The 15,586-nt window shown below is 39.1% G+C and overlaps 1 protein-coding gene across 2 annotated transcripts in view; it reads right to left on the bottom strand.

The window, feature by feature from the left end:
* The window catches only part of LOC126483785 (SLIT-ROBO Rho GTPase-activating protein 1-like), a 510,581-nt gene that overhangs the window by 52,069 nt on the left and 442,926 nt on the right, over window positions 1-15,586 (bottom strand). For both annotated transcript variants that reach the window (XM_050106944.1, XM_050106945.1), the window contains exon 12: window positions 5,910-5,980. In XM_050106944.1, coding sequence (XP_049962901.1) covers window positions 5,910-5,980 — 71 coding nt within the window. The remainder of the gene's footprint in view (window positions 1-5,909; window positions 5,981-15,586) is intronic.

The raw sequence follows: 15,586 nt of genomic DNA, 5'->3' as shown, positions 1-15,586 counted from the left end.
AAGGGTCTGCTTAATTCTTCCCTCATGAACATTTAAAATTGCAGTGCAGTGCATACTTATTCCCTGCTGGTCGACCATCCATTCTGTGTAGGATTGATTGAGGACTTTTTTTCACTGCCAAAATTCTAACCTGGCTGCAATAATGCACACCATCATAAAGTACGCTACACTCATGCAAAAGGCAATCTACACAGTGTCATAATGCAGTTTATTAACAAGAGTCTAAAGGAGATATTATTAGAAACAGTGCATGCTATCTTAAGTCCTTATTCCAAAGAATCTCCAGTCCATTCCATACAGTTCCATCTATTACAATCAAGAGTCCATGAGAATAGCACCACAGCCCAAGCAATTCCACTCGCCACTAGTACTTCACTGCACGCACCAACACACACAGTGAAGAGTGTCAGACTAGCCTTGTGTCGGCTTAAATGGTGGAGTTTGGTGTGATGCTGTCAAATGGATCAGCACCATATGATCAGCAGTGTCAGAGCAGCCAATAATGTTCTCCAAGCTACTCTGTTTCCTTAGTAATGCAGAGGCACCTCTACAAACTGAATGACACAAATTCAATCTGTGTTACTCAGCAATGGTCACAAACAGCAAAATTTCATGAACAGGTTAGTAACTTATTTCCAGGCCTGTAGAGATGAATGAATGGAGGTGTAACTACCAGATATGGTCTCCAATTGGAGCAGGGAGTTTACGTTTTTTGGATTCTGAAATGATAGATAGCCTTGTCTCAGGGCAGGATATTGGCTGTTAGTTAAGCAAGAGGAAGCAGCTGATGAAGATTCCATGTCTCATAGACTAGAGGTGCTAACTTTCAAGTCTAGGATTGATGAGTTGATTTTCCCAAATCTGCCAAAATTGAATTGTATGGGAAATTCATGACATTTGCTAAATGTTGGGTACAGAGTGTGGTAGAGTGGAGTAATGGTTGAAAACTTCCAAATGACTTTTTGGTATTCTCCCAGTATCATTCAGTGTGAAGTTCTGCCTGAAGTCAGCACTATCCATAGAAGTATCTTCAGCAGGAGAAGGAGATGACCAACAAGAAAGTTGAAATGAAACTTCCTGGCAGATTAAAACTGTGTGCCAGACCAAGACTCAAACTTAGCATTTCGCGGGCAAGCGCTCTACCATCTGAGCTACCCAAGTACGACTCTCACCCCATCCTCACAGCTTCAATTCTGCCCGTACCTCGTCTCCTACCTTCCAAACCTCCCTTCCCGAGTTCGAATCTTGGTCTGGCACACAGTTTTAATCTACCAGGAAATTTCATATCAGAGCACACTCCGCTGCAGAGTGAAATTCCCATTCAAGAAAGCTGAAACTTGAGTAAATTCTAGCATTCTTTCATGCTAAGCCTGGCTGGTTGAATGGCCCCAATGTTTAACCCATATCAGCGGCTACTTGGAGCTCAAGATATTGAAGGATCAGTCAGCAGCTCTCCTACCTAGAACAGATGTGCTGTTTCATATTTCCGAGTTTAGAATTACCGTATTTACTCAAATCTTAGCCACACTCGAATCTAAGCCGCACCTGAAAAATGAGACTCGATATCAAGGGAAAAAAAATTTCCCGAATCTAAGCCGCACCTGAAATTTGAGACTCGAAATTCAAGGGGAGAGAAAAGTTTTAGGCCGCACCTCCAAATCGAAACAAAGTTGGTCCATTGTAATATGAGACACAATTTAGGTCGAATGAATGACGATACATCTACAGTAGTTTGGTTTGAATAGTAAGCTTAGCAGTTAAGCTATACCGGGTAGCCATTGCTATGCGTCAGGGACTGCGTCCGTATTTATACGGGTACCCTTCCTTTTTCACGTGCTTCGTCTGGTTTGAATTGATTGCTTATTTTTCTTTGATCTGATAAAAGCCGTTCTCTTTGTTATAGGTGTTTACGTCACTCTAAGCTGAAAATGCATTACTGTACTGTGTCACGCATTGTTTGTTGCATTCCGATATTGAGTGTTTACGGCCTGTTGCCGCTCGTGGCATGGGTTGCTTTTGTGCACGCTACCGCCGGAGAGGAATCGTCTCATTAGTGAAACAATGGCAAGAGACTGCTATTTGTTGTTACTTACACTGCTGCTTTCTTTGATAATGATCAACAAGAACCAAATAACAGACGGCGTATAATAGAATATGTTCTGAACGAGAGTTTAGCGAAAATTTTTCTCCGTTTGAAAATCTTTGCAGCGCCTCTTTAGTACATTACATTCTGCACAGAAATTAGAGTCATCTTAGATTTAAAAACCTAGTCAACTACCGTGCTTCATTTCTGACTGTATCACTACTAGGCATAAGAATAATACGAATATAAACATGACATGATACGTATATTCTTCCGCGTTTGCTGTTGTCTCATTCTAGTTTCGTAGTTTATTAGGCAGACAGGATTTAAATGAGATAGCAGCAAACACGAAACAATACATGGCAAAATGTTTATATTCGTATTATTCTTATGGCGAAGAGAATACTGCATGTGATTCACAATTCACAGAAGTTCCTATTTATTTATTTTATTTCAGAACGTACACTTGGCCATATTGACAAACATCCCAAACAGTCTTGCCACTCGGATTTTCGTAGTACATTGAAATGCTGCTACATTCGAAGATGAACAATATGGAATTTGTATTTACTTCTTTGGATAACGTATGAAAATGCATTGGTCGAAACTCGGGGCGGAGAAAAAAGCTCGTCTTCCACCTTTCTTTTAAATTTATTTACTGACGCAGAGGTTTTGGCGCCAGTATTTATCTTTGTGCCTGCAAAGCACGCTTGTGTAGCGCTACATATATTCGATGGTAGAAGTTAGTTGTGGCGGCACCTACCAACATTTTTCAGAACTTCCGCTTACTTTGCACTCGATTCTAAGCCGCAGGCAGTTTTTTGGATCACAAAAACCGGAAAAAAAGTGCGGCTTAGATTCAAGTAAATACGGTAGTGACCCACACTGACCGATAAACTGTTCCTGCCAGTACGAAAGGTTTACAAGAGTTCGGAATTGTGTTTCCTGTGCACATTCTGATCAGCCTTTTCCCAGTTTTACTGACAAGTGTTGCAGCTTAGTACATGCACATATGACTAGTTGATAAATGGTTTGTTTTAGGCTTTGGAGCTATTAGCCGGCTGGAGGTGTTGGTGATTGAAGAGAGAGACTTGGCAAGGCTTAAGAAACACAAATAAACTGAATTTGTTTCCATATCTCCTTGACACATTTTTGTGACACTTGAGACTATTGATCTAGACAGCTTTGAACTGTTATCCTGTTTTGTTCCTTCCTAAGATCCACAAACTCGATCATCCTGGCCATCCCATAGTTGCTGGCTTCAAAGCACCCATCGAACGTATATCTGCCTTATTTGATCAATATCTGCAAGGCATAGTAAAACGACTTCTCTCTTATATTAAAGGCATCAACCATTTCCTAGATCTTACCCGCGAAAGTCAAAGGTCTCAATTTCAAGTCTCGGTCCAGCACACAGTTTTAATCTGCCAGAAAGTTTCATACCAGCGCACACTCCGCTGCAGAGTGAAAATCTCATTCTGGAAACATTTCTTAGATCGTCCGAAATCCATGCCCATACCACTCCCCACCACACATGCCTTGCTTGTCACCATCAATGCCAACTCCCTCTATAATGGCATCCCCCACATACATGGTCAGTCTGCTGTTGAAACTTTCCTCAATCAATGTCCACCTGACTCCAAACCTATGACATCCCTCCAGCTCACCTTAATCAACTTTATATTTACCAACAACTACTTCAACTTTGAGGGGCAGACATACAAACAGATCAGCAGTACGGCCATAGGAACAAGAATAGGTCCTTCCTACGGTAACCTTTCCGGGTGTTGCTTGGAGGGGCTCTCCTGGAATCCATAAGCCTTCAGCCCCACGTTTGGTTTGGATACACTGATGGCATCTGTTATGAGGACTCATGGTAAGGTTGACAAAATTACTATAATCTCTCAATATATTCTCCCAATTAAATTTAACATGATCCTATTCAACATCCCATGCCACTTCCTTTTATGTCGATCTCATCCTCGCAAAAGGCCACCTACTTCTGTCCATATTAATCTTTTTAATACACAACAGTAGTTACATCTTGACAGTTGCCATCCTTTCCATGTCAAACGTTCCCTTCCAAACAGCATCAGTATTCGAGGCAAACTTTGTTCAGGTACAGGCTCTTTACAGTAATACACCAACATTCTCACTTCAGCCTTCACTGGATGTAATTACTCCATCAGCTTAGCTCAAAAGTGGATTTCCCAGGCCATCACATTCATTCCTGGTACAGCTGATCCCTCCGAAAAACAACTTAGGACTACACCACTTGTCACTCAGTATCCCGGTCTTGAATGTATTAATCAGTTTCTTCAACATGGTCGTGACTTCCTACACTTATGCCCTGAATGAGGCCCATTCTGTCTGAGATTTTATCCACAACACCTACAATAGCTTTTCATCACCTTCCCAATCTCCGCACTATCCTTGTTAGACCCTATGTTCCTTCTGCACACATCTCCCTAATCTACGACTCCTACCCCTGTGACCATCCCTACTGAAAGACTTGCCATATACACCCTCCTACCACCACCTATAAGAGCCCAGTAACTGGCAAAAAATATACTATCAAAGGGAGAGCCACCTGTGAAATGACACATCGTGTACCACCAGTTACATAAACACTGTCTGGCCTTTTACATTGGCACGACTACCATCAAATTATCAATTAGGAAGAATGGGCATGTGGAGAGGGTGTATACTGGCAACACACACTGTCCTGCTGCAGAACACGCACTACAACGTGACAGTCGTGCCCCTGTGCCTGTTTCACCACACGTGCAATCGGAATTCTTCTGCAGATGGGAACTGGCGGTACAACATGTCTTTTGTTCTTGCCGCCCACCTGGCCTTAATTTACATTAATTTCTTTGGTCTCAGTATTTCTGCACGGTAACGATTCCTTTCTTCAATCCATTTTAGTTTTTTGAATCTTTCATTTTTCTGACCTGTCCATTTTTCGCCTTCTCCCTCCCACTTCTATCACATACAATGCACTCAGCTCTTTGCTCTTATTAACTCATGTGGTAATCTCTGTCTTGCATATTACCCTATCTTCCACCTTTAAGTTCTCAGGTTTTCAAACCTTGCTCAGTACAGTCCCCAACAATCAGTGTCTCCTCCTCATTCTGTCTGGCAAGTCTCACTTAACCTGGGGTTCTGCATAACTTTTCTAAAATCTAACCCCTTTTCCTAGACTTAACCAGTCCCTTTTCTTCACCCCTATCCCTCCCTTTCGACCCTTCTGCCACAAGAAGGAACCACTGTCTCCAAAAGCTTGCATATGTAATATCTTTGACACGTGTGTTCTCCTGCCGTCGTTTGGTGAGTAAATATTCTATCAAATTATATTAGTAACTAATACGACACAGATTTTTATTGCATTTTGGAATGATTATTTTGTTGGTAGTAATACAAACCACACAATTCTCTGGTGCATTGCTAAGAACTAGAAAGTGATAATATGACTAATTCTTGGTCATGGAAAGATGAAGTTTACAAACTGCTTTTAACTAATTTTTAAGACAGCTCAATGAAGCTATTTTTCTATGATAGCTTCAACTCTTCCGGGATTCTCTTCTATTCTACATCATCTACATTATAACACAAAATGTAGTGTCAATTTTGCTGCCCACTAAACTTCTTCTGACTTTATCGTAAGAATTATTGACCTCTGCAAGTGTGGAATTGAATAATACCACAGTTTCTTATTCAAATAAAACAGTATATTGTTTCATGTACCCTAGCAACAGCATCTTGTACTATCTTTACAATGAGCTGTCTTTCCCTCTCCTAACCTAAATTTATTTGTTTCACATACCGTCCTCTGAAGGATACACTTCAGAATCCATGTCCTCCGGGATATGGTCAGATGGAGAGTCACCAACATCACTGAAACACATTAGATAGTTTGAATTGTGAACACAATACAGTAGAATCAGGAACTCGTCAATGGGCGTAACGTATTTAGTTCATAACGAGTAACAAAAAAATGTCAAATCCTTTAAATATTTTTAAAAAAATAGAATCATTCTTAACAGCTTATTTTTGTGAAGCATGAGTACTTCAACCTTCAGAAACTATTTTAAAAATTACTTTTATTTTTGTTGCAGGTTTCCCCAAGTTTAATTTAATTTGTTTATGATGATTACTACAAATTTTGTTATGTTGCAAAGTCCCAATTCTTATCTTAGCTAAGATTTGGCATATGAATAAGGGACTTACAAAATAAGTTCTTTAATGGAACTGCTTGGAGATTATCAGATACATATAGAAGAGAATAAGTTCTGAAAGTAAATGTCCACTGAAGGTGCCCAAGAGTACTTGAAGTTATATATGATAAAATAAAATGCTTGGTTCTTTATATCACTTCTACAAACAAGTGTCACCTGATATCTACATCTCTGCACCAAAAGTCATAAATTTTAAAATATTCTGAACAAATAGACTCTATATATCTTCAATACACCACTAGAACAACAGATGTGTTCAAGTAAATGTATCAATATTCTAAGAGCAAAGTTCACATGTCAAGAAAAAAATGCCTTAACTGCTTTTCCTAACACAGAAACATATTGAAAACGTTGCTTCAGATTGACAAAAAATGAAGAGCCTTGTAAATTCAATTATAAATTATCTGAAAGGTTTAAAATATTAATAACAATAATAATAATAATAATAATATAATAATAATAAATTTTAGATCTGCACAACACATCTGTGTTAGCTTTTGTTTCATAATTAAGCTTATTTTATTGGAAAAGGAGAGTCATGTTTCAGATTTTGTAAAAAAGAAAAATATGAACACAGTCATGGGGAAAGAAACTGCAACAAAACCCTATACCTGTGATCCTCGTGGCTGAAGTTTGCAACGAATGAATGATACATACTGCAACAAATTTTGCATAACTTACAGTAAATTCAGTGAAAAAATACAAATATACATGGTGTCCCAGGAGGAATGCTCAATATTCAGAGATATGACAGGAATGAACATTTGAAGAAAAAGGTCTACTAAACATGCACACCTGACGTACTATGAGCACTTTTCCAATAGAAGAAAGATTAATTTCGTTCATCGTAATCTACTTTTTGGAAATCATGCAATGAGGTTATATTTTATCTAATGAAAAACTGCTCTAGATACATAATTTTTCTTGCTTAGTACAATGCATTTCAAGAAACTATTGTAATTTTCAGGAGCATTTGTTTACATAAATAATTTTTGCAATATCCGTGATAAAAAAAGCTAGACAGTGAATCAGTTAATCTTTTCAAATGTTCCTCCTGTATAAAATAAAGCAACTATAGTCATTTCCTTAAATATGTTAAGTTCCTCTTGGGCATTACTCAACATCTACAACAAAACTGAATATAAACGTAATCAATAGTTTAACAATCAAACAATAGTAAAATAAATTTTATAACTGACAACTTTACGTAGATAACATAATTTATAGATAAAATAAAACCTCTGACAGTAAACAAACTCTTTGCAAAACTATACTGTCGTAATCTCTGTAACATGTTCAGATTTAAAAAAAAAAAAAAAAAAAAGTGTGATATTCTGTGTAAACAAGGAGGCTCGATACTCATTTGCAGACAGACAAAAACGTTATTTCTAACATTAGCACATAAAAATTCCCAAGATTTATTTCTTCTAACTTTCTGACTGAAGTATACTCTCAAAAAGACAGCTATATGGAAGAGAAGCAGAAAATCACACATTCAAAGACGACAAAATATATATACTAGGTCTACAACTTTGCTTCCGCCGTTTTTTCTCGAATGGCTTTATTGGGAAAAACTTACAAAAAAAATTATGATTCATAGCACTGACCATTGCTGGCCACTACATTCTTCCAACTTTTGGATAGAATACGAATCCCATGGCGGAAGAACTGGGCATCTTTTGTGGGGATCCATGAATCCAATTTTGCACTTGTCCATATGATTGGAAGTGCTGGTCAGCCAGACTGTATGCCACTGATCGAAAAAGGTGGTAGTCAGAGAGAGCAACATATGGAGAATAACGTGGGAGGGTTAGGATGTCTCATTTCAACATTTCTGTGTATATTTTGACGGGTTTTGCAACATGGGGTTGAACACCAACAAGCTGCAAAATTACCTTTACACGTCTATCGCTGTATTGTGGCCGTTTGTGTTTCAGTCGCTGGGCTCGAACGCATAAATTGCTTTCGATAATGATGTCCTGTGACTGTCTTCATCTGTTTCAGTAGCTACGAACACGTTCTGTCTTCCATCGTCATGCCGGTCTTTGACATCAAAATCACCATTCTTAAGCCGTTGAAGACATTCTCTGCACGTTCTTCCACTAATAGTTCCCTCACTATTTCTTATCTAGCATTTTAAGAGCCACAGCCACAGATTTCTTCACGTTGAAGCAGAAAATTAAGACTTCCCGCAAATGGCGAGAAATTCGACTAATATTTTTATGGCATTAAGTTTACAGATGCCTAAGCTTATTGTATTACACCTATGACCAACCACATGAATTCCACTTGCCGCTATTGTGATCTATTGCAAAATGGTGGAAGCAAAGTTGTAGACCTAATATATGAAACAAATGCATTTGAAAAAGAGAATAAATTCTCAAAATACATTGTGTTAAGCATAAAAAAATTACATAATTGGTGAGGTTTTCCACTATTGAAATTAAGAAGAGATGTATTTGACAGTAGTGCAGATGAACAAATGCTAACAGCCTTTAAGGTATCCATCTTAGATCGATCCCACACTCACTATGTCCCTGGGGCGCTAGCACCAGCGATCTCCCGAGGCCATTGCCCCGGGCGAATTCGTATGCTATTGCAATGACCGAGCCATATCGCTTAGCTGACCATGCGGTCCGCCCACCACACCTCGCCATGCCACTGTACGCGCGCTTCATATAGAAGACAGACCGGCGCGTCAGCAGCAGTCAAAAGCGGTCAAAAGCATTGATCCAACAGAAAGCCGTTAGTCAACAGACATAAGGCTGCAGCGGATCAAGATGGATGGTCAACAGCAGCAGACAAAAAAAAAGGAGAGCGACACGTCCACACTATTTAAACCCGAGTGAGAAATTTAATTTCTTTTGTATCGCTGTTGAAAATCATACCAAATGTTTAGTATGTCATCGGACTCAATTGAACGGCACTTTAATACCTGTCACAAAGATCAGTTCAAAAATTTGTCGCAAGAGGAATGCCAGTCAAAGCTTGAAGAACTGAAAGAAAACTTCAAGCAGCATTACAGTGAAGTAAGTGTTTCCTATTGTATGACTTTATTATTTATAAACATGATAAATAAAACTATATTTTATAATCAGATATGTCACTTAGCAATGTACCAGTTGTCAAATATCAGATTGTCAGCAACAAGGAACATTTATTTTCGGTTAATTTTTATATTTGGTTTGCATTAAATCGCATTGCACGGACATAAGGAAAAGTTCCAGGTATGTTATTTTTTGCCACTGCAGCTAAAGATTATTGCAGGCTACTCATTGAAAATCGTTTCAATAAAGACATGTCGCTGCTCAATAACACATTGCCTGATGTGACAGTCCTCACCACTCCACTTTCGCAACAACTTCGTTAGAAAGAAGCCTGCTGCCACATCGTTGCACTGGCGTTTGTCCTCACCATGAAAACCACTAGTTCGCCAATCGACTTTACGACGACTTCAGTGGAAAGAAGCCTGCTGCCTCATCTTTGGGACGGTTTCCAAGTTCACCATGGCAACCAGTGGTTCCAAATGGTTCACTAACAGGCCTTGAGAGGGCAACCCATGTACTGCCAAACCGAAGTTCATTTATCCTACATATTTAAATATTTTTAATGTTTCTTAATTGACAATAACTGTTTAATACGCTAAGTTAAGTGTGTGTATTTTTATTTCATGACAATGTTCTTTTAACTGAGAAATTTTACATTGTTATTTGACTTATAACTCATTGGTTAGTAATGACATCATGCCATCAGAAATGGGCGGAGCCTCCATTATATATAATAAGACGTGCACTGGTTTCTCCAGTAGTGATTCTCCAGCAGAAAGAGGTTCCTACTCAATGGTAATTCATCGTTTTATAGGTTTATTACTTTATGTATTATCTTTAATGTATGTAGCCCTCTAAACAGAGCTTTGTATACGACTTGTAGGTCTGAAGATGATCACAGTAGTGGTCGAAACCGGTCTTCTTAATAAATAAATTGTGATCAAGACTGTTTTTAATAGTAAACAGTGAATCACAGATTAGGGGAGAATTCAAAAAGAGAAAAAATGTATCATACAGGGAAGAGAAAGAGAAGACAAGATACTTGCTTTCTATCTGTACCGCCTTCTGATCAGCACCAAAGACAAAATATTACCTTGGCTCTGCGAAAGCCCCCTAAAAACTGAACTGTAATACCACCACCCCATGGGATCCTGTATCCTATTCCAGTCTCATCTCCACTCTCCCAAAGAGGATATATTATTATTATTATTATTATTATTATTATTAGTATTAGTATTATTGGTGTCTTGCCCTTAAAGAGCGCATTTGGACTAAACTACATGGCCAGTTCCTTTTGCTGCCTTCCTTGCTGCCCAAACTTCCCTCATTCACTCGCTGTGTTTCTGTTTCCAGTGCTCTGTCCATGCTTCTTGTCGGCTTTGTGTCTTCGGCTTCATCTTGATTGCCTTTTAGGTTGCCCATATTTCTTTCATCTTCCGGCTGTGATCGTGCTTGCATTCTTCGGTCCATTTTACGCCTGTTTGTTTGTCACATTGTATCTCATGTAATTTACTTTTCTTAATGATGTTTCTGAATTTTATTCTGTCGATTATTGTGTCTGCTGTTATGTTGAGTTGGTTCAGGTCGTTTTTTACCTCTGCCACCCATTTGTTGTTTCTAGTGGTTACCCAGTCAAAGATCCGTTTGGTCAGTCTGTGTGATGACATTCTGTATAGGTGTCCATAGAATTGTAGTCTGCGTTTTCTAATCTTTTCTGTGATTGTCTCTGTATGTTTGTATAGTTCCTCTGTAGGTTTCTTGATCCATATTACATTGTTGTTAGTTGCGCCAAATATTTTCCTAAGTATTTTCCGTTCTACTTTTTCTAGTTGTCTGATATGTGTATGCCCTAGGATTAGTGTGGTCTCTGGTGCATATAGTGCCTCGGGGAGCACCACCGTGTCGTAGTGTCGTAATTTGGCTTTTTGTGTGATAGACTTCTTGTTGTAATGATTCCACACTACTTTGTATGCCTTGTCCAGTTTAGTCTTTCTTTCTTCGTTTGAGTCTCTGTTATGTCCACTCATTTGTAGTGTTTCACCGAGGTATTTGAAGTTTGCCGTTTTGTAAATCGTGCCATACTCTATGTTCAGAGAAGAGAGTTTCTTTGTGCTCATAAACTGTGCCTTTTTGTAACAGATCTGTAGTCCAGTTTTGAAAGTGATTTCGTGCAGTTTTTCAGTAGCATCTTTCGTTTCTTTTATGCCTTTTGTGATAATCGCCAAATCGTCTGCAAAAGCCAGGCATTTAATCTGTAGGTTTCCTATAGGTTATCCCCTGTTGAGATGTTTCCCATTCTTTTATTACCTTATCTAACATCAGATTGAAAAGGAGAGGTGAGAGGCCAAAGCCTTGTCGGACACCTGTGCGAATTTAAAAGGGCTCTGATAGTTCCCCACAGAAATTTACTTTGGAGGTCATGTTGGTTAAAGTTTGCTCTATGATAGCCCGTGTTTTGTTGTCTATTTTGTACTCTGCTAGGATTTTGAAGAGAGTTTTCCGGTCGATAGTGTCATACGCTTTTTTGAAGTCGACAAAGGTAATGATCAGGTTCTGTTTGTGTTGTAAAATCGTTTTCAGGTTCCAAATTTGCTCCGCATAAGACCGCCCTTTACGGAAGCCTGCTTGGTATTCCCCAATCAAGTGGTCGGTCTGGCATTCTAGTCTGTTTAGTAAAGCTTTAGAGAGGATCTTGTATGTGACCATTAGTAGGGATATTCCTCTGTAGTTGTTCGGGTCAGTCTTGTCACCTTTTTTGTGTAGTGGGTGTATCAGGGCAGTTTTCCAGTCGACAGGAATTTTCATGATCTTCCAGATATCTTCCAAGATCCTGTGGATGTCTTTGGTGAGTTCTGGGTCTTGTAACTTCCAGATTTCCGCGATGATGCCGTCTTCTCCTGGTGCTCTTCAATTCTTGAGTGACTTGATTATTTCTTTAACTTCTTTTAGAGTTGGAGGTTCACTGTCTGGATTGTACGTGCTCATTCCTGTCATCATTTCTTCCATAGGGGGGACCATGTTGAGCAGTTTTTCAAAGTACTTTGCCAGAATGTCACAATCGTTTTTGGCATTCGTTTCTAGGGTTCCATCCGGTCTTCTGAAGCACAAGTTGGGTGGTTGATATCCAGTCATATTTTCTCTGAACGTTCTGTAGAAGTTTCTTGTATTGTTCTTCATGATGTCCGATTCAATCTCCGTCAGTCGCCGTTTATCATACCGCCGTTTTTCACTGTGAATGATTTTGCTTGATTGCTTCTGTGTTTTCAAGAAGTTCATCCAATTCTCTTGGGATTTATGGCTACTAAATTTTTTCCATGCACTGATTCGTTGGTCAATAGCTTGGTCACATGTGTGGTTCCACCAACAGTGTTTCCTTGTGCGTGGTACTTGTGCTAGTTTCATGGCCTCTCAGATTCTTCCTGAAATTTGTGTCCAGTCTGTCGTTTTCTCCATTTTAATTTTGTCTAATATTTGTGTCTGGTTTAAAGTAAGGTATTCTGGATCTGGTCTAACAATTTTGTTCTTCTGGAGCTTTTTCTTGGGCAAAAGACGAATCCTGATCTGTAGTAGATGGTGGTCTGAGTCGAAGTAGCCTTTACGTGTGTCTATGTTCAAAATTTCTTTTTGTGAGTATTTCTGGACTATTATGTGGTCGATTTGTAGTTCTTGCTTTCCGCTGGGGAATTTCCATGTGGTAAGTTTCCGTGTAAGTTTCTTGAATTTTGTTGACATAATGGCGAGGTCGTGGCTTTTGCAAAAGTCTATCAGGTGTTTTCCGTTTTTGTTGGTGTCCTTGTGTGGAGTATGTTTTCCTGTGGTATGTCTGTATATCTTTTCCTTTCCGAGTTTAGCATTGAAGTCTCCCAATATTATTTTGACTCTATGTGCAGAAATTTTTCTGATAGTTTCTTCAATTGTCGTCCAGAAGTCATCAATTTCATCCGGATTTTTCATGTTGTCGTTGCAGGTGCATTGATTATTGTGTAGGATTTGTTGGCTGATTTCACTGTGATGGTGCTGATTCTTTCATTTGGTGACGAAAAGTCGATTATGCTGTCCGCGATGGACCTGTGTACTGCAAATCCTGTGCCAAAATGCCTTAAGTTTTTCAGTTGTCTCGATGGTTTTCCTTAGTATATTCTGAAATTCTCCATGTTGAAATGATGTCTTCACCAGTGTGTTCACGTTGAGTGTGCCGATGTAGTGTTTGTGTTTGGTCTTGAGGGAGTTTGAGAAGCTCCGATTCTTCTCATGATGTCCGTGAGCCCCAGAATCCAATGCTCACGACAATCCCAGTCTATTGACTGGTGCCCGGGGTAATGAGATTTTTCTCGTTGTACCATCATGATGTTTAGTAGTTGGATATATGGCATGCTGCCGAGTACAACCTGACTTTCCAGATCAGGAGGTTGGTTGAGGCCACCACTGACATGTGGAGCAGACGCCTTTTGTAGCCGCCCACTGTGGGAACAGACGCTACTAGTAGTTTTGGTCTGCCCCGAGTATTTCCTTTCCTCGGTACCACCTATATCTAGGAGGCATTCCCATATATATATATATATATATATATATATAAAATGTGACTTACCAAATGAAAGTGCTGGCAGGTCGACAGACACACAAACAAACACACAAAATTCAAGCTTTCGCAACAAACTGTTGCCTCATCAGGAAAGAGGGAAGGAGAGGGAAAGACGAAAGGATGTGGGTTTTAAGGGAGAGGGTAAGGAGTCATTCCAATCCCAGGAGCAGAAAGACTTACCTTAGTGGGAAAAAAGGACGGGTATACACTCGCACCCACACACGTATCCACCCACACATATACAGACACAAGCAGACATATTTCCTACGTGGATGGATATATGTGTGTGTGTGCGAGTGTATACCCGTCCTTTTTTCCCCCTAAGGTAAGTCTTTCCGCTCCCGGGATTGGAATGACTCCTTACCCTCTCCCTTAAAACCCACATCCTTTCGTCTTTCCCTCTCCTTCCCTCTTTCCTGATGAGGCAACAGTTTGTTGCGAAAGCTTGAATTTTGTGTGTATGTTTGTGTTTGTTTGTGTGTCTGTCGACCTGCCAGCACTTTCATTTGGTAAGTCACATCATCTTTGTTTTATATATATATATATATATATATATATATATATATATATATATATATATATATATATATATATATATATATATCTATAAACAAAGATGATGTGACTTACCAAATGAAAGTGCTGGCAGGTCGACAGACACACAAACAAACACAAACATACACACAAAATTCAAGCTTTCGCAACAAACTGTTGCCTCATCAGGAAAGAGGGAAGGAGAGGGGAAGACGAAAGGAAGTGGGTTTTAAAGGAGAGGGTAAGGAGTCATTCCAATCCCGGGAGCGGAAAGACTTACCTTAGGGGGAAAAAAGGACAGGTATACACTCGCACACACGCACATATCCATCCACACATACAGACACAAGCAGACATATTTAAAGACTGTCCTTTTTTCCCCCTAAGGTAAGTCTTTCCGCTCCCGGGATTGGAATGACTCCTTACCCTCTCCTTTAAAACCCACTTCCTTTCGTCTTCCCCTCTCCTTCCCTCTTTCCTGATGAGGCAACAGTTTGTTGCGAAAGCTTGAATTTTGTGTGTATGTTTGTGTTTGTTTGTGTGTCTGTCGACCTGCCAGCACTTTCATTTGGTAAGTCACATCATCTTTGTTTTTAGATATATATTTCCTACGTGGAATGTTTCCCTCTATTATAACTATATATATATATATATATATGTGTATATAAGAACTAATGTACCATCAAAATTTACACACAGTACTACTAACAAGCACAGGGCAGGAATAATTCATGATTAAAGTTCCAATATTTCCAAGTCATAGAGAGACAGATACTTTTATGTTTTAAAAAACCAGAAATTGTTTGGATCCCTAATAAATATATGACACGAGGATTTTTTCAGTCAGAATCAAGTGTACTCATGTTTTTAATTGGTGTTAGTTAACAGAATTGTAATTACGATCATATAGAAATGTAAAATTTCAGTTATGCGAATGTCTATGGAACACAAGAATAATGTTTGAGGTTTTTGTGGTTAAATCAAATAATCTCTTTTCGATGTTAAAAATTTCGCCCCAGCAAAATTTCACTTCCTCCCCACGTAACGTAACAAAGAAATTTCGTTACAAAGCTAAGTTTGAAACATCACATGTACTGACAGC

The sequence above is a fragment of the Schistocerca serialis genome, chromosome 6 (assembly GCF_023864345.2).
Source record: "Schistocerca serialis cubense isolate TAMUIC-IGC-003099 chromosome 6, iqSchSeri2.2, whole genome shotgun sequence".
Classification (NCBI taxonomy): domain Eukaryota; kingdom Metazoa; phylum Arthropoda; class Insecta; order Orthoptera; family Acrididae; genus Schistocerca; species Schistocerca serialis.
This window is presented reverse-complemented; position numbering and strand designations above follow the sequence as displayed.